This window comes from Anoplopoma fimbria, chromosome 12 (assembly GCF_027596085.1).
Source record: "Anoplopoma fimbria isolate UVic2021 breed Golden Eagle Sablefish chromosome 12, Afim_UVic_2022, whole genome shotgun sequence".
NCBI classification, from domain to species: Eukaryota; Metazoa; Chordata; class Actinopteri; order Perciformes; family Anoplopomatidae; genus Anoplopoma; species Anoplopoma fimbria.
The window spans coordinates 18,756,253-18,773,958 of record NC_072460.1 but is presented as its reverse complement, the minus strand read 5'-3'; the positions used below and the strand labels follow the sequence as shown (position 1 = coordinate 18,773,958).

The 17,706-nt window shown below is 36.2% G+C and overlaps 2 protein-coding genes across 2 annotated transcripts; one reads left to right on the top strand and one right to left on the bottom strand.

Annotated features, from left to right (window-relative positions):
* Positions 1–189: 189 nt before the first annotated feature.
* Positions 190–5,874, bottom strand: sarnp (SAP domain containing ribonucleoprotein). Its single transcript, XM_054608902.1, has 11 exons — positions 5,768–5,874; positions 4,418–4,517; positions 4,103–4,146; positions 3,943–4,013; positions 3,134–3,185; positions 2,853–2,926; positions 2,617–2,654; positions 2,404–2,429; positions 2,246–2,314; positions 1,694–1,777; positions 190–1,524 (listed from the first exon to the last, which is right to left on the bottom strand). Exons 1-11 carry the CDS (start codon positions 5,798–5,800, stop codon positions 1,483–1,485), a joined length of 633 nt encoding a protein of 210 aa, XP_054464877.1. The 5' UTR covers positions 5,801–5,874; the 3' UTR covers positions 190–1,482.
* On the top strand, positions 5,861–17,489 carry pmelb (premelanosome protein b). Its single transcript, XM_054608901.1, has 13 exons — positions 5,861–5,920; positions 9,303–9,391; positions 11,736–11,831; positions 12,113–12,259; positions 12,674–12,802; positions 13,229–13,390; positions 14,020–14,352; positions 14,620–14,844; positions 15,558–15,695; positions 15,782–15,884; positions 15,972–16,177; positions 16,258–16,348; positions 17,330–17,489. Exons 2-13 carry the CDS (start codon positions 9,334–9,336, stop codon positions 17,487–17,489), a joined length of 1,848 nt encoding a protein of 615 aa, XP_054464876.1. The 5' UTR covers positions 5,861–5,920; positions 9,303–9,333.
* The last annotated feature ends 217 nt before the right edge of the window (positions 17,490–17,706 follow it).

The following is a 17,706-nucleotide window of genomic DNA, read 5'->3' as shown; positions in this document are numbered from 1 at the left end:
AGTATTGATGAGAATAATAAAGGTGACTCAAGTAGATATTGAACATTAAGTTTATCTTCACCATCTTCATAAAGCCAAGTCAGTGACTCTGTAAAACAAACTCCAAGTGGGTACAATAAAGATACACATTCCGTAGATAAAAAATAAATTAAAAAAAAAACAGGAGTCAAATGAAGCAGATATCCAAAAGTTGAAAACAATTTATTTTAAATCACAAAATGTTATAAAATGGACAGATAACTGAAGCAGTGCACCAAAGAGAAAACACAAAAATAATAGGTTATCTGAAAAATCAAAAGTACAATTAAATACATATCGTAACCACAAATAAGTGAGTTAAATAATTGTAATTGATTATTAGAAAAAGGTTTGTTAATTGCATTACTAACAATGAACTAATATTAAATGGTTTACATTTTACTCTTTCAACTAAAGTAAACTAGATCATTTTGCTGTTAGAATTTACTTTTTTGAATTTTTGTGGTCTTTGAAGATATGTATTGAACAATTTCCTTTTTCCAACAACCAAAAGTTTGTCCATTTTCCTTGTTGCTTGTATGACAAAGAGATTGCATACTCTAGGAGTTGATACAGTTTGAGTTTAGTTTATATTCTTGTTTCTATCCAACTAGTAGGAGCCTCACTGGTTTCTGACCTGCTCTTATTTACGATGCTTTGCCACAAAAAGTCTATTCACAGTAACACGCCCACAAAAAAAGCTCCAACATGTCCGGAACTCGATTTAAGACATCTTTTATCATGCAAAGACTTTCAGACTGCCTTCTACAGCTGCTTCATAGTAAATGCATTCCCTGCTTCATTCGCTCACATTTTCTGTTTGGTTTGTGAAATTTTGATTGGTTTAATGTACCATTTTGATTTAAGGTTAGACAGTAAAGCATCACCTGACACATGGATAACTACTTCTCCCTTACAAACAGCTGGAATGCTTTTACTGTGAAGCAACTGCAGGATCTGTTTGACTAGTGGCTGGATAAAGACTTAAATTGACTTCATTGAAACTTTGAGAAAGCAGAGAACAGTGTGTTTAGTAGAGAGGGGAAAACAAAACCTCTATGTTACACATTAGCTAATACTGGCCATGTGTGGTATAAACAAACCTCTAATTCATTTATTAAAAGTAACGGAAATTAAAGATTACGCGCTCAAAGGCCTCTCAGGATTAAGAAAATGGTGCGCCAGTAGATACTAAACAGGTGGTTTGAAGATAATGTTTTTCTAATTTACATTAGCCACTGACATTGAGGATTTATAAATGATTGAGAGCTTCTTTCTATTATTTTGTTTTCCAAACCATTTAATGATACAACTCACAAATTTATCATTGCATTTAATTATACCTTTGATTTACAGGAATCCTATTAGAGACATTTGTCGTCTTCAGGGATTTCTGTTGTGCAGCAATGAAAATGCTTTACAAAAAAAAAAAAAAAAAAAAAAACATAGGCTCTAAAACATTATTCACACTTTTCCAAATCTTTCAGCACGCTTCACTTTCTTTGCCTGTAGAAAAAGATAGAAAGAAAACCTTGACATTAAAACCCAATCACTCCTTTTTAATTCCCTCTGAACTGTTTAAATTGAATGAACTTCAATATGAAATATAAATGACCACAATCGCCTAAAGTGTCAAACAACATCAACGCAAAAAAAAATAAAAATCCACACAAACCTCAACTTCGGCTGAACCGACAACTGCACCGGCTGAGACCCCAAATCTCTCCTTCCTCTTTTTCAGCTTTTCATCCTCTTCAATCTGAAAAACCCCCATTTAAAAAGACAAATTTATGTCATTCCTGTGAAATGTCAACATAAGAATATAAATAAACTATGAATTTAAGCTATCTGAAGGGCTGGGCACTAAATACAATATGATAATTTATCGTCTTTCAATGGAATCATATGATAATGAAATCAGATAACAAGATATTGTGATACACAATGTCGTCTAAACTGATAATAAATAACTTACTAAAGTTTCTCAGAAATTCTTATAATTTTGCACTTAAAAATTCTAATTACTAAATGCAAAAATACTACTGTTCTTTACATTTGTCAAGTTTTGAATCAACACAGGATTATACAGAACCATGTGGAACTTTTAAATAGACCATTTACTTATTGAATTACCAGAAAGCAGGCTATATTGTGACATACATTGTTATCGAGATATGAAATGACCGATAACGTGACGTCACTTAGCTCAGTCCTAGCTCATAGTCACCTTTTGTGTAACGGATGAAACGTTTATGCCAAATCGTTCTGCTCTCTTCTTCAGCTGATCGACGTTCACCTTCATGAGACACAAAAACATTTTCAATAAATATTATCTAATTAAAGAAAAATTAAGGAAATGTGTCAACTAAATGATGCAACACTTACAGGAGCTTTACTGTTCGCAACGACACCTGTTAGGGAGACAGATTATTAAAATTTTGTAGTGAGAAGCTGCCGGTAAAAAACAATGAGACCTTGAACATAAAACTTTATAAAAAACACAGTAAAACTAAATGTTGACAAAGTACTATCAAGTTATTTGTTTGCTATCTGTTGGATAGCAAACAAACAGTAAAAGAGCTGAGAGTGACTACAGACCTGGAGTTGGACTGGAGTTCTCGGTGGATTCACCAAACCTGAAGAAAAGGAGCATAATCAATTTAACATGGCATAGTATATATACTTCAAGTATAAATACAAGTTTATACCAATATTGCTTTTATTTTTACAGTTTTGGCCAACATTTCTATAAGTTATGTTAACAGTGAACTAGTTACTGATGCAGTAATGTGTAGGGCATAGCCAGTCAGTGAAGGATCCTGGGTAAGTCTTACCTTGCTGCACGTATGGCCTTTTTGCTTTCAGCTGTTGCAGGAATGCTGAAACGTTCTGCCCTCTTTTGTAGTCTCTGCTCAACAGAATGTTAGATTTAAAATCAGAACACAAGCTATCGGTAACGCTGTTGGTTCTGCTGATTTATATGTGCAAAGGAAGGTTTTATTATGAGTTCTAGGGTCGAACACCCTTACACACATGATATTGATTATCGTATAAAAGTATGCAGATTGAAGGCTTCTAATCGGATTATTAATTCATGCAAACATTTCATACGTACTTCAGTGGAAGATGATGGAGGAGCTATCTTCACCACCTTCTTATCAGCGGGTCTGAAAGAACATAGATTGATTAGTGGTGAAAACTGAAGACCCATTATAAACCTGGTTGTATTATATCACGGTTATGAACCAACCAGATTGCTTGATTAGAGCGATCTGTTTAATAATACCCAATAACACCCACAAATCTTTAGACAAGATTGAGCATGACATGCATTTCAGTCATAAAGTCCAATCTTAGGTCAAAGACTACTGCTTCTATTCTTTCCATAGACCTTTTTGAAATAAGGTGGTAGTCTCCGTGCAGTCACCCATAGGTCTGTAAAGAGCCGTTGTGAAACTCAAAGTGGGTAGCTACGGCCGTCGCCATCTTGGTAGTGACGACACAGACTACCTCTAAAAGAGGGCAAAGAAGTGGACCGTTGGTGGAGCTGAGGCGGCTTCTGGTGGCGCTGCAGAGCAGACAGTTGGTGATCTGAGACTGCACCAACTTATGAATTAAAGCTGCCAAAAGCCGAAAATATTCCCTAACTTTTAAGCCTTGATATCATTTCAACGGGTAGGTTGTAATAAAATTTCAACCCCAATACAGTCGTCATAAATGGAGAGATTAGCTATAGAGACCAAACATGTCTATTTCTGCTGTAAAGCTTGGCATTTTAACATGGGAGTCTATGGGGATTGACTTGCTTTTGAAGCCACATATATTACCAATACTATCCAAAATTAAAGGAAAGGTGCCGCAGTTTGGAAAATATGCTTATTTTGTTTTGTTTGATTACTGTAGACTAAATGAGAATAAACTTACAGCTCAGGCTCAGTAGACTCTGGAATCTTCTCTTCTTTTCCATTGTCGGCATTCTCAACTTTATTGAAGTCCTAAAAGGAAAATAGAAACATTTATTATTATTTCACAAAATGGTCTAATGATGTCTGAGGGGATGTTAAAGTATCAACAATCCCATTACCTCTGTATCCTCTGCCAGCACTTCATCCACGTCCACATCTTCCTCTGTTGTTTGGATTAAAGGGTAAAATAAATTCACACCACCAGAGAGCAGAAAGAAAGAAGGTCAGATTGAGAGATCGGTGCTTTTAAATCCATAAAGGACAATTAACCAGACACAGAGTCACTACATATGAGGACCCAACAGCATCTCATATCAGAAGTGCCCATAGATACAATTCATACCAACTTGAACCAGTTCATGCGTTTCTGATTACAGCCCATCTTTCGCATACTGTATATATACCATGTCTACATGTGAAGGATGCCTCCTCACCATGCTCCTCAAGATAGGATTGCAGTCGAGCAATGAGCTCTCCTTTGTTTCCCTTTGAGTCCAGACCTCGGGCCTCACACTCCTGCCTCAGCTCAGCAAGCTAAAAAAAAAAACAACGAGAAAAAGAAACAGCACTTTTAATACAACACGTAACATTTAAAGACCTAGCCTTGCTGTTGATTTTCACTGGGACAATTTCTTTGGTATGGAGTAGTCCCAAATAAAACTGCTAATATAGGAATGTGTGGATTATCCAATTTAACCTGCATTATCCACAGTACTCAAGTAAAGTGGTGGAGGAAGTAGTGAGATATATTACTCAAGTACAAGTAGTAATACCACAGTATAATATGCTCTTAGATGCTTGTTTAAGAAAGGAGATGCTCTTATGACTTCTGGTGACTAGTAGTTCTCTTGAATACCTATGTTGAATACACTTATTGTAAGTCGCTTTGGATAAAAGCATCTGCTTAATGACTGTAATGTAATGTAATAAAAAATACTCCATTACAAGCAACAAAGAATACAAGTAAAGAAGTATTAGCATCAAAAAGTAAAAAAGGTACACCTTGTGCAGAACAACCCAACAAGTGTTATTTATATATATATATATAACTGATTACAATTATTATTGATTTAAGTTAGAGGCATTAAATAATATCAATGTAGGGCAAATTAACAACTTAATATATTTTAAGTATGAATAATATCCTTTAAAGAGAGCAAATCTTTTACATGTTAAATTGACCTGAACAGAAAAGCCTAACAGTACAATAATATCCCCATCTTCCTAAAACTGTAGCTCTACTTTCCACCGCTGCTCGTGAGCATGTCGTGATTAGGTTAAGCATCCGCGCGACTGTAGTTAATTAAGTAAAGGTTGTTAAGATCAGCCAACAGCGCGTGAACTGGGCCACGAGAGGAAATACACGGAACAGACGTGAATTTAAATCACATGACCCACGGATCCAACACACCCGATGTAAATTGGCTGATTTGATTGGACCAGGGGCACATATGGCGGGACACTTTATATCCAACATCAGGGTCAATATTTACAGTCTAAATTAAAACATTACATTATATTATAACTTCCCCGACTGGGTTTTAGAGGCTAGGATGGGTTTTAATCGTGTCTCTGCGCGGTGGACTCGTCCCGCTGCGCATCTGAATGAACAACGTGAAACACGCCGGCGGTCAGCCTCTCCTCCCGGCGGACACGTTTCTCGGCTCAAACCTCTCTTTAACCCCGCTTCTGTTAAACTATCACCACTAACAACATCCCACACAATATATACCAATAAAAGCAACATGTGTGTGTTATGAATACAATTTTATGGTACTACCAACCTTCAGTTTCTGCAACTCTATCACTTCGGCCATCTTTCTTTGTTGATGTGTTACTTCCTCCAATCAAACTGGAGCGGCTCTACTTCTGAACACCTCCGCTCTCACTCACTGGAAATCACAGCGCCCCCCGATGGACGGACGGACGAACTGCAGGTCAGTGTAAAAACAGGTTTTCTCAACCCCAAAAAACATTTTATTTGTGTTAAAAGTACTAATGCAACAATGCAAAAAATAGTCCATCACAGTAAGTGAAAGCTTGTAAGTTAGTTAGTTAGTTAGTTAGTTAGTTAGTTAGTTAGTTAGTTAGTTTCACATTTCTTTGTCATACTAAACATCAAGACATGTGGTGAAAATAAATTACTAATGAAACAATGCAAAAAATAGTCCATCACAGTAAGTGAAAGCTTGTAAGTTAGTTAGTTAGTTAGTTAGTTAGTTAGTTAGTTAGTTAGTTAGTTAGATTCAAATGTCTTTGTCATCAAGACATGTGGTGAAAATAAATTACCACATTATAAAGCACACATATTTTTCAAATAAGATTTGAAATGTGGATTGAATGTAAATGCTTTGTACACTGATGAAGAACTGCTACAAAACCTACAGTTTATCTTGATAAAGAGCTTGTTTTATGTTTCTCCCAGACTTTCTCCAGATAACTTAAAAAAAAAAGTATGCCTGCACTATTTATGCCTGCTCTATCTATGTTTTGTCTAATATAACTGCTGCCAATGTTTAAACAGGTTTTCTCAGTGTAGGGTGCCAACCAGGCAATGTCAAAATCATAGCCGGTGTGTTTTGCTATTTAAAAACTGACCTTGTGTTTCAGCAACATATTGTCTATTTGCACACATGTACACATACATGAAAGCACTACATTAGAATTAAAAAAACAAATCAGAAACCATTTTAAGTCTCTTGGAAAACTCCTCACCAAACAATATAATGATCTTTAGTTATCACTGTCAGTTGTCAGTTTTGACCTTGAGCCTCAAACATCTGAAGCAAAACATTTTATTCGTGTTAAAGTACTAATGAAACAATGCAAAAATAGTCCATCACAGTAAGTGAAAGCTTGTAAGTTAGTTAGTTAGTTAGTTAGTTAGTTAGTTAGTTAGTTAGTTAGTTAGATTCAAATTTCTTTGTCATACTAAACATCAAGACATGTGGTGAAAATAAATTACCACATTATAAAGCACATATATTTTTCAAATAAGATTTGAAATGTTGATTGAATGCAAATGCTTTGTACACTGATGAAGAACTGCTACAAAACCTACAGTTTATCTTGATAAAGAGCTTGTTTTGTGTGTCTCCAGGCTTTCTCCAGATAACTAAAAAAATGTATGCCTGCACTATTTATGCCTGAACTATATATGTTTTGTCTAATATAACTGCTGCACATGATTGAACTATATATCATTTTGCATATTCATATTTACCATATATTAATTTGATCAACTTATGTGTTGGTGCTAAACTGCACGTCAATTTCTCAGTACCTTTAGTCTGTGCAATAACAATACATTTTAATCTAATCTCATAATGATACTATTACTACATCAGTGAATAAGCAGGCCTATTTTTGAAGATATGAGAGTCGTCTCAATCTTCTAAACTCTTACTTACTAAAAGCTTTAGCCAGGTTTAATTTTCATCCCATTATCTGATGCCTCAGTCTTTTTTAACCAGAGACGTCATGTATTTATGCTTTCATTCATATTATGGGTCTTTACATGTATGTTGAGGCCTGCAGGGAGTTAAAGGGTTCGTGATGAAACAGGTCCGAACAGGATTTGGTGTGAATGCTGACATTGTTTAAAAAAAGAGGTTTAAACAGGGTATGTGTTTGGCACATATGATATGGAGACAAATAATCCTTCAACAATGTCACTTGAGAGTTCTCGGGGGGTAGAGGGACAAAGCCGGATGAATTTAGGGAGTCACAAGTGCTTCAATAATCCTCATTAAAGCTGCATTCCTCCCTTTTTTCCCCCAAGCACAACGTCTCCTAGCAGACTGTGTGACCTATTTTTCTAATGACACAGAAATTAACAACTTCCCTTTAAACATTAATATTCAAGACACTATATTTCATCACAGCATCATATCCAAGTATATCAGTTTATATAACTTCTACAAATTTAAAGTTGTTTTTAGAGTTCATGGATTAAATCATCAGCAGCAACCTGAATTTCAGAGTAAATCCGCACATAATTAGGAAAAATTAGACGGGCAGCCCAAAATGTGTCAGCTGATTTCAGCAGAGATTTAGGTGACTATTCATATTGTATTCGAAAACATGTGATTTGTGAATTTTGGAATTGTCACCTAAGACCCATGACACTGTAACCTCATGATATCAGTACAATCCATTGGTATTGCACAAACCTTTAAGAAGTCTAATTAATATTAATTAATAATTTATACATTTTCGTTGTTTTTTATTATTCTGACAGGGGCCTTTCATTGTGTTCAGGATACGATGACTTTATTTATCCTGAGGGAATGAAAAACTAAGTAGGACAGAGAGCAATAAAGAGAGTGCAAATAAAAAAATACACTGTTTGCAAATCCAAAATACACACATGCCAAAAATATTTAAACAGGTTAACTGTAAGGATCCTAAAAATCAGCATGAGAAAGAATAATTACACGACTTTGATGTTATGACACAACACATGTTTACACAGATATAACTGAACTACAATATATTTGGCGGTAAAAAAAGTATTTCAGCTCTCTATCAAAGTAAAAGCACGGATAGCACAATCTACAAATACTTGCATGTAAAATAACTGCATTTAAAATGGTACTTAAGTAAAAGTATAGAGATATTACCACCAAAATCAACATTATTATGCAGATAATTTTATTATCACATGTTAAAGCAGCATTTAATGTTTTAGCTGGTCTATTTGGAGCTAATTTAAACTACTTTATCACTGTTGCACAATTAAATCTATAACAATGAATCATATTTTATAAGTTTATCATTTATTGTGTATGTAAATTGATCCATAAAGTCACTGCAGCCGTGAAATAATCATGGTGGAGTAAATAGTACAATAATTTCCTCTCTGAAATGCAGTGGGTTATAAGTATGAAGTGGCATAAACTGGAGGAAGAATATAAGCAACGTTACATTCCACCACTAACTGTATTGATATCACTAAGTGCAGCTTTATTAGGATGTTTATTTGTTACTTCTTTTGATGGGTTTATGCACACTCGAGCATGTCTTATGACCAAATCTGTTGCATGCATGCATGCAAAAAAAAAAACTAGTGGCATTCAACCTTTCTTATGTGATTATGAACTCCTTTCTCTATACAGTATTTGCGTCTTAAATCCTCGAGACGTGCCTTGTACTGTAAATGCACAATTCCCAAACCAGTCCCGGTCCCCTAAACTCTGATAGGAGGAGGTCTACAGGGCTTTGTGAGGAAGGAGGCGTTTCTTCTTCATATAATCTGAGTGAAGTCAAACATCACACAGTTTATAAGGCCTGATTTCTGTTGTCTGGTGCTCTCAAAAGGGATATTTCATACTGAGGAGGAGCCCTGACAATGTGGACGTCTTTGGTGCTGTTGGTGTTGCTGGCAGCGGCCTCACACACTGTGGCAAGTAAGTACAGAAAATACATCTTCTATCTTCAAAATAACTATTCATTATTTCAGAGTGACTATTTATTTCTTATTGGAGTCCCTGGATAAGAAGCGAAATAAATCATTCACAGCATTTAAAGGAGATTTCGACTCTCACAAACTGAAAGATAGTTAACGATAATAATCAGTTATTAGTCCTTTCAACAGTGATGCATAAAGTATTCAGATCCTTTACTTAAGTAAAAGTGTCAATATTTTCAATATTATATATATTGCAATCTTTGACCTTCTTTATAAGTTAAAGTGCTGCATTTGAAATGCCATGCATGTACGTATTATTAGATAAATTGTGTTAAAGCGTTAAAAGTAAAAGTCCTCATAATTCAGGAAAATGGCCCAATTGAGTATTATTCAAGTATATATTATATTATTGGATTATTAATACTGATGCATTTATGTGCAATAAACATTTTATTGTTGAAGTTGATCAAGAGGGAGCTAATTTCATCTACTATGCATAGTTTGAACATTGTATTTTGGATGATAACATGTTTTGTATGTAAAATCTACAAAAATACTTTGTTAGTTGTTACTTGACTCAATGTCAGATAAATGTCGTGGAGTGCAGTACAATATTTATCTCTGAAATGTAGTAAAGGAGAAGTATAAAGTTACCTTTGAAAAGTATCTCAAGTGTGTACTTTAGTAGAGTACTTGGGTAAATATACTCAGATACTTTCCATAATTGCTTTCCAAAACATAAACAGACTTTATATTACATGATATTACATTTAGAGTTTTAATTATATTATTCAGTAAAGATTTAATTTCCAGTCAGGACTTTTTATTTTTAATGTATTCACTTTGTCATAACTGTTCCCACACAGCGGGGACGTAGGAATCTTCTTTAATCTTCAAACATTAGTTTGTTTAAAGACAATATTCAGATACCTGGCACACAGCTGTCAATCAAAGTTTTGTGAGGCGACCTTTAACTTTCAACAACGTAAACATTTTCTTTCCTTACATGGAGGTAAACCCAGTTTTCTACTAAATAAATTACTGTGAGTGTTTTGATGTATAGATTTGAAGATCCAGTCTCATGTTTTTTTCCCATGACCTCTTTATTCAACCATGCATGAATGTAAATGACACAGAATGTGACCTTCGTAAAGCAAAGTGCAGACAATCTATCTTAATCCTTTTATTCTCAATTTAAAGGGTAAATTCAACATTCTTCCAAATATGACTTGAAGCATTAGGCACATTACATTAGGTGTGCATTGAAAGAGTTTTTATGTCATTATAATAATTCTTCCTCTCTGTACCAGAAGAGATTTTTCCAGGGAATAATAACAGATAAAAAAAACATCTAAAGCACAAAGAATTCAATTCAATAATATATATAATATTTTGAGAAATGAAGTGTCAGGAAGGAATTCAGAGGAATAAATTAGCTGCTCCGGCACATTGATTGTATGAACTTTCATTTTACAATTTTCACACTTGAAACATCATTAATTGAAACCACAAGAGAAAAAGAAAAATGAGAGTGATTACTGTAAAACAATAATACAGGCTGAAATCATAATCACATTCAAAAGGTGTCTGATTCCGCTCATAGTTCACTGTTATCTGCCTTTGTGTTTAATCCAAATCCAGCCGTGTGATGTTGCTAATCTGTGATAAAAATCCTGCTCGCACTCAGCTGAGCCTCACATGAGAGGGATTGAAGGAAAGAGAGATTTACATTGGCTCCGGCGGGCAATTTCTTTCATTTTAACCCTTTGTCAAATCATTGGTTGTAAATATAACAATTTATATATTATAATAAAACATATACATTTCAACAATGGTGTTTTGGAAACTTTAGAGAGTAAAATTAGATCTAAATATATCTCAAAAGAAGAGATTTTAGTGGTCTGTAACTTCCTTAAAATTTCCTTGGAAGTTTTAAGCTTAAAACAGGAAGGTCCTTAAAGCCAAAGCTAATATAATCCAAAGGTTCATCTTTAATTTTTAATAATTTAACTGGAATCTTTATTCTGATTCTATCTTGAACTGTAAATTCGCTGTAGACAAATTTTCACATTTTTCCCTGTTCAGCTGACCTGCAGAGCACTAATTGAAAGTCTCTCCAGATTAAGAATTAATTGGAATGAACTACTTTCAAGTCTACGAAGGGAAGATTGTCTCTGTATTTCCACTATTACAATAATGATTATTAATATTAATACAGCTTTCAAGGAAAAGCTTTGACGTTATTTGGAAAATTTGAGACCCTTGAAAAGCATTGCGGGAAAATACATGTGTAAGGACCAGTGTTCACATTCTGTTTTCAATATTCATTTTTGATTTTTCAGAGCCCAGAAACCGTTTCACTCGTTATCCATCATGGAACAATAAGATGTACCCAATCTGGAAGGATGGAGACCCACGATACAAAGAGTCCTGGAAAGGTAGGTGTTGTTGGTATAAATACTTTCTATATGCTCATATTTTCTTTACTTTATATATCTTTTTATGTTTATTTTTGTTAAATAGTGTCAGGAGAAAAAAATATATCAATATGCAACAAAGATCCCTTAGGATATTGTGATTAAATGTTCTTACACAGCAGTTATAACTTGATGCTTCTGGAAAGAAAATAATTATGTATTTGATCTGAGGCTCATTAAACCTATTTGGAGACGCAGACTTCATTTTGTGTCCATTACTTTTCTTGTTTTTCTTTTTCCAGGTGGAAAAGTTACTTTCGATGTGGGAAACGATTCCCCGACTCTGACTGGAGCCAAAGTTACTTTCAACATCGACTTGGTGTTCCCACACAACCAGAAGGTGCAGCCTAATGGAGACGTTGTTTGGGCCAAAGACTGCACAGTCAATGGTAACACACACACACAGACACACACACACACAAAATGGTAAAATGCTACACACACACTGCAAAATACACACTTTACTGTAATTTTAGCCACGGCAGCAACATGGCTGTGGTCAATGAGATATCTTAACAATTACTGGATGGATTTCCATGAAATTTGGTGCAAATATTCATGATACCTAGATGATGAAACCTAAGAGCTCTGGTGATTCCTCGAACTTTCCTCTTTAGCACCACCATGAGGTTCACATGTGTGTTATTTGGTGAAATGTCTCACCAACTTTTGGATGGATCAGTGCAGACATTAAATTATTGTCCTCCTCAGGTTGAATTGTAAAAACTTTTTATTTAGCAACATCACAGGGTCAAACTTTTTTTTGACTAATTATAGTCACAACATTCTTGCTTGTGTTACAGGAACAAAGTACCGTGAGTCTGAGCCAGTATACCCAACTCATAACCCAGACTGGGAAGCTGTTTTTCCTGATGGGACACCAATTAACAAGGACAAGAAGCCAGCCTACGTGTTTGTCTGGAAGACCTGGGGTGAGTGGAGCTTTTCGTCTTTTCTGATGGTCACAGGGTTTCTTGAGGCCCATGCCATGACCGTAACACATGAGCCAGGATTATGTATGAGCCTTAGCATATGATCAGATTATATCACCTCATTTGCCCTACATGTAAGAAAAAAATCCTTTAAGCAAACAATGCATGCATTTCAGTTTAGGGAATCAGACTTTTTATACATTATAGCACAAGGCTTCAGTTATTACTAAAAAGTAGAAAATGTGAAGGTTACTCATGTTTACTCTTCTTTTCAAGCAAGCTTTGACCCTAAACACATCAGAAAAAAACGTGTGGGATTTTAACCTGATGTTGTTAGATAAATACACTAAGAAAACGTAAAGTTATTTGTAGTGAAGAGGCACAAAGTGTATCACATAGTATGTACTCTGGATGCTCGTTTGGCAGGTCAGTACTGGCAGGTGGCAGACGACTCCTCTTCCTCCCTGACCATCGATACAGATGACATCCCACTGGGCTCCTACACCATGGACATTGTTATTTACCACTACCGCAGCAGAGAGAAGTTCATTCCTCTGGGATACGCCTCCACTCAGTTCTCCATCACTGGTGAGTTATAGGGGACTTTATGAAAAACTAAAAATTTGCCATTCCCATGTGTTACCATAGAGACTGAATAAGTGTTCACTAAGTTGTCATGACCAGTTTTTTACTTCCTGATTTAAGGGATTGTTAACCCTTATAAATAACACTAGATCATGCAGATAATCCATTCAAACCCCTTAATAAAGATGAGCTCATTTTAAAAGCCATAAAACATAACAACATTTTAAATGGAAGAGATAATAAATCGTAAAAAGCTTTCTAGCTTGTGGGACAGCCTTTATGGAACTGCATCACCTTTAATCCACTGAAAGGTTTGGAGTGTTTTTTCCAACATGACTCAGAGATTCATAAGGTAAGATCAGCTTAGAAACTCGTCTTAAAAAATAAAAATACACATCCTTAAGGTTACAATTAAGGCTTAGATACCTACATTGTTATTTTGTACATTTAAAGGGATTTTACACTTTACTTAAAATACTTTAAACCATTTTAGGGATCGTTTTCCATTGAAATGTACCAATTTAACTGAAAGGTTCCAGATGATCCATTAAGGACCTTTAAAAGGCTCAAATTAAAAGCCAGAAAAAGTAAAATTAACTTTTTTTGACACAATTTTTTTGTGTTCTCCTCAGATCAAATCCCCTTCGCTGTGTCCCTGGACCAAGTCAACGACATCGTGGCCGGAGACATGCGTTTCATCCAGAACAGGGCGATAGCCTTCACCATCACCCTCCACGACCCCAGCCGGTACCTCAGCAACGCAGACATCACCTTCAACTGGGACTTTGGGGATGAAAGCGGCGCCCTGATATCCAGAGAGCTGACTGTCACTCACACCTACGTCACCTCTGGCTCGTACAAGCCTAAGGTGGTGATCCAGGCGGTCATCCCAGATAAGGCCTGCGACCCACCGGTTGATACCTCAACCAAGGCCCCAGGTCCACCAACTCACAAGGGCACCACAGGTAAAGAACGGGTGTTAAACAAACAACATGCAACGTGCTAATTAATGAGCATTAGAGCTGTTAAGTGGGGACGTACAGTCTTTAGACAAAGCCAGCTTAGCGGTTTGCTTCCAGTTTCCATGCTAAGCTAAGCTGTTGCAAATATTTTCTGAAATATCCAAAAGCAAAACAATGTTCACAGTATTTGTAGCCATTTATATTACCTTGGCTTTACATGTACTTGTTATGGAAACCCAGACATAACTCAACAGTCCTCCCTGTTCGTAGTGAAAGCTGCTGCACTGGCGTCCGCTGTCCCCATACTGGTCTCCACCAAGGCCACTGGTCTGACTGTCAACATGGTTCCTTCGGACACAGAGGAGGACAACACTGAGGATGAGGCCTCCAGTGCGGCCAACACTCAACCGGCCCAGGAAGCACCCACAGTGGCCAAGACTCCCTCTCCCGTCAATCACGTCAATGATATGCCAGCTGACAATGAGGCGAGGAAAGGTAAACTCTTTAAATAGTTGTACATAATCTAGAATATCATTTTATAAGAAGATAATTTGTTTAATCCCCATCTGAGGTAGTGTGTGCAACGACTGAAATGTGTCCTGTGAAAGTGAAAAACACTGAGTTGGTACTAGCTGGCTGAGACAAACAAGTGAGGAGCATCAGCCGATTTCCTTAAATGTAAATGTGATGTAAATATTTAAAGACGCCATTGTGTTAAACACGTAAAGCACTTCAAAATGACATGCTCTGTTGTGCTTTATCATTTGTATCTTGATTCGCATGCTGATTGAGAGTGTTCAGCTCAGTTTTTCTGATTTAATTATATTTATTTTTAGAAACATTAAGGTAAGAAAAGTTATAGCTCAAGTAAAAAGTCGAGGTAGAAAAAACTCAAAAAGTAACAGCATAAAACCTATACTTAAAACATTATGCAGAATGGCCTATTTCAGAATCATGTATATTATATTATTAAATTCTAACTATTGATGCATTCATTTGTACATCACTTTAATGTTGCAGCTGGTCAAGATGAAGCAAATTTTAAAAGTAACTTTCCACCACTGATTTAAGGAGATGCATTCCGTAATATTTGCCATGGTCAAACCACTACACCAAGTAGAACAGACATAATCAAATTGACACGGTATCAATGTAAAAATGATCTGTTATTAGTAAACTAATTATTTTGCTCTGTTTATTTCCTCCAGGGGCAAAGCGCCCAGTGACCCTGACGGGCCGAGCTACGGTGGTAGTCGTTGCAAAGAGGGATGCTGATGATAAACCGTCCGATGACGACTGCGTGATTTATCGCTATGGCTCCTTCTGCACGGGCATCGACATTTTTGGTGAGTAACCTTTCAACAACATGTAAAAATTAAAACAATGAAAACCTTTGAGATGACTGTCAGTGACCTCTTGTCTTTGTTTTCAGAGGGCATCGAAAAAGTGGAGATTGTGCAAATGGACAATTCTGTGATGGCAACAGCGGACATGAACAGAAATGTTTTGGATATCACTGTTACCTGCCAGGGAAGGTGAACGCTCCCGATCTACACTTCATCAAACAATCCTTTACAAGCATGTTGTTTATCCTGACTCACTATAGCATCTTCTTCCTCCAGCCTTCCAAAAGAGGTGTGCAGCGTGATTCTGGATGCAGAGTGCTTGAGGCCGATTCACACGGCATGCAACATGGTGGAGCCCTCCAAAGAGTGCCAAATGGTGTTGCGTCACTTCTTCAACGACTCTGGCGTCTACTGCATCAACGTGTCCATGGCCAACGACGTCAGTTTAGCCGTCACCAGTGCCAGAGTCAACGTCGACATAGGTACGCAACTTAACCACAACACAACAGTCCAGTACGTTTCTGCTTTATCCTGCTTACTGAACGTGTGATTCTTGTTTCAGGTTCAGGTCTGTCCTCTCCTGGCATCATCGGCATGGTGTTGGGTTCCCTGGTGCTCGTTCTAGCAGTAGGAGTAGTGGCATACTCTTATAGGTAAGAACTGTTTTCACTTGTGGACTTGGATGATTTAAAAAATCTAGCACACTCTTGCTAGTTTATCGAGATTACCAACCCTGCCTTTAAGGGATACATTCATTGCTATTTTAGATATGTCTTATTACCAACAAATCCCATGAAAAGATTTTTAAAAAAACACAGGCATGCTGGTGAATAGTTGCTACAGCTGAAGGTGTGTATTAATCCGCTGCAGAAACTAGTGCCCCACAAATTAACTATTTATTCCTGTTTGAGTAACATTTTCTAAAAACTACAAAGCCCAGTTCTTTAAGGAAATACCTTATCAACTGTTTAATAATAATAATGTAATAATAATAATCGATTCAATTAGTATGTGTAGTAAAGTGTAGTGCAAATTCACAATTCACAGGAGTTAGCTGAAAGTTCAGTTCACACTGATTAAAATAAACTGAAGTTCACGTTTATTGTTCACAATTTTTTATATTCATAGTCCCAAAAAATGAACTAGTTCACATCTCTCTCTCTCTCTATCTGTATATATATATATATATATATATATATATATATATATATATATATATATATATACCACAAATGTATTAAATATTCTTTTATATTTTATGTATTATATTTATATGTTGCTATAATCTAAGTTAACTTTAAGTTTAAAATGCTTTTACTTGTTTTGATTTTATTTTTTTAAATATACATATTAGTGAGCATTGTCGAAGGGAACTTGTACGATAATAAAGAACCAGAAATTTGATATTGTTTTAAAACCTGGGCACCAAAAATCAAGGCACGTGCACGCGGCACGAGCTCACAGAACAGTGTTTGCTTCGCGAGCTCAACCCTGGTTCAGTTGTCTTTGGAGGCTTTTTTTGTTTTTTTTTTAATATGTGATTATGCGGAAAATAATAAAACATGACGGCTGCTTTATCCGTAAAGCAGGTGCAATGCAGTGAACGTGTCTGTATTGTGTGCTTCACTCGACAGGCGCTTTAAGTCCTACCGTCCTCTGAAGGAACACCTGATCGCTCCAGACCCGCAGGACGGCCGGGCCCACGTCCGCTCCGGAGCCTCCATGTTCTGGAAGCTTCTGAGCAGCCGGGCAGCTGCAGACGACTGCCCCCTGCTGCAGGAGCGACCGGTGTGAAGCAGCCTCACACCGCCACATACAAAACCCAAGAAACTTACGACTTTGGAAGTTTTTTGCACCTGAGATGTCTTTTTATACTTTTTTTTTTTTTTTTTACATATTTTCTATTGACAAACTCATGTGTGTGTAATATTTGGGTTTTTCAATAACAAAATTCCCGGAATATACTAAAGACATGCTCTGATCTTTTGTACCTATACGTTTGGTATTAAAA

Excerpts from the sequence above, each read along its gene's own strand:
- sarnp (XM_054608902.1), bottom strand. The coding sequence starts at position 5,800 with ATGGCCGAAGTGATAGAGTTGCAGAAACTGAAG. Across the intron at positions 1,778-2,245 it reads TTTCATCCGTTACACAAAAG|ATTGAAGAGGATGAAAAGCT; the intron begins GTGACTATGAGC and ends GGGGTTTTTCAG. Across the intron at positions 1,525-1,693 it reads TCGGTTCAGCCGAAGTTGAG|GCAAAGAAAGTGAAGCGTGC; the intron begins GTTTGTGTGGAT and ends CTTTTTCTACAG.
- pmelb (XM_054608901.1), top strand. The coding sequence starts at position 9,334 with ATGTGGACGTCTTTGGTGCTGTTGGTGTTGCTGGCAGCGGCCTCACAC. Across the intron at positions 13,391-14,019 it reads CACTCAGTTCTCCATCACTG|ATCAAATCCCCTTCGCTGTG; the intron begins GTGAGTTATAGG and ends TGTTCTCCTCAG. Across the intron at positions 16,178-16,257 it reads CAGAGTCAACGTCGACATAG|GTTCAGGTCTGTCCTCTCCT; the intron begins GTACGCAACTTA and ends TTCTTGTTTCAG.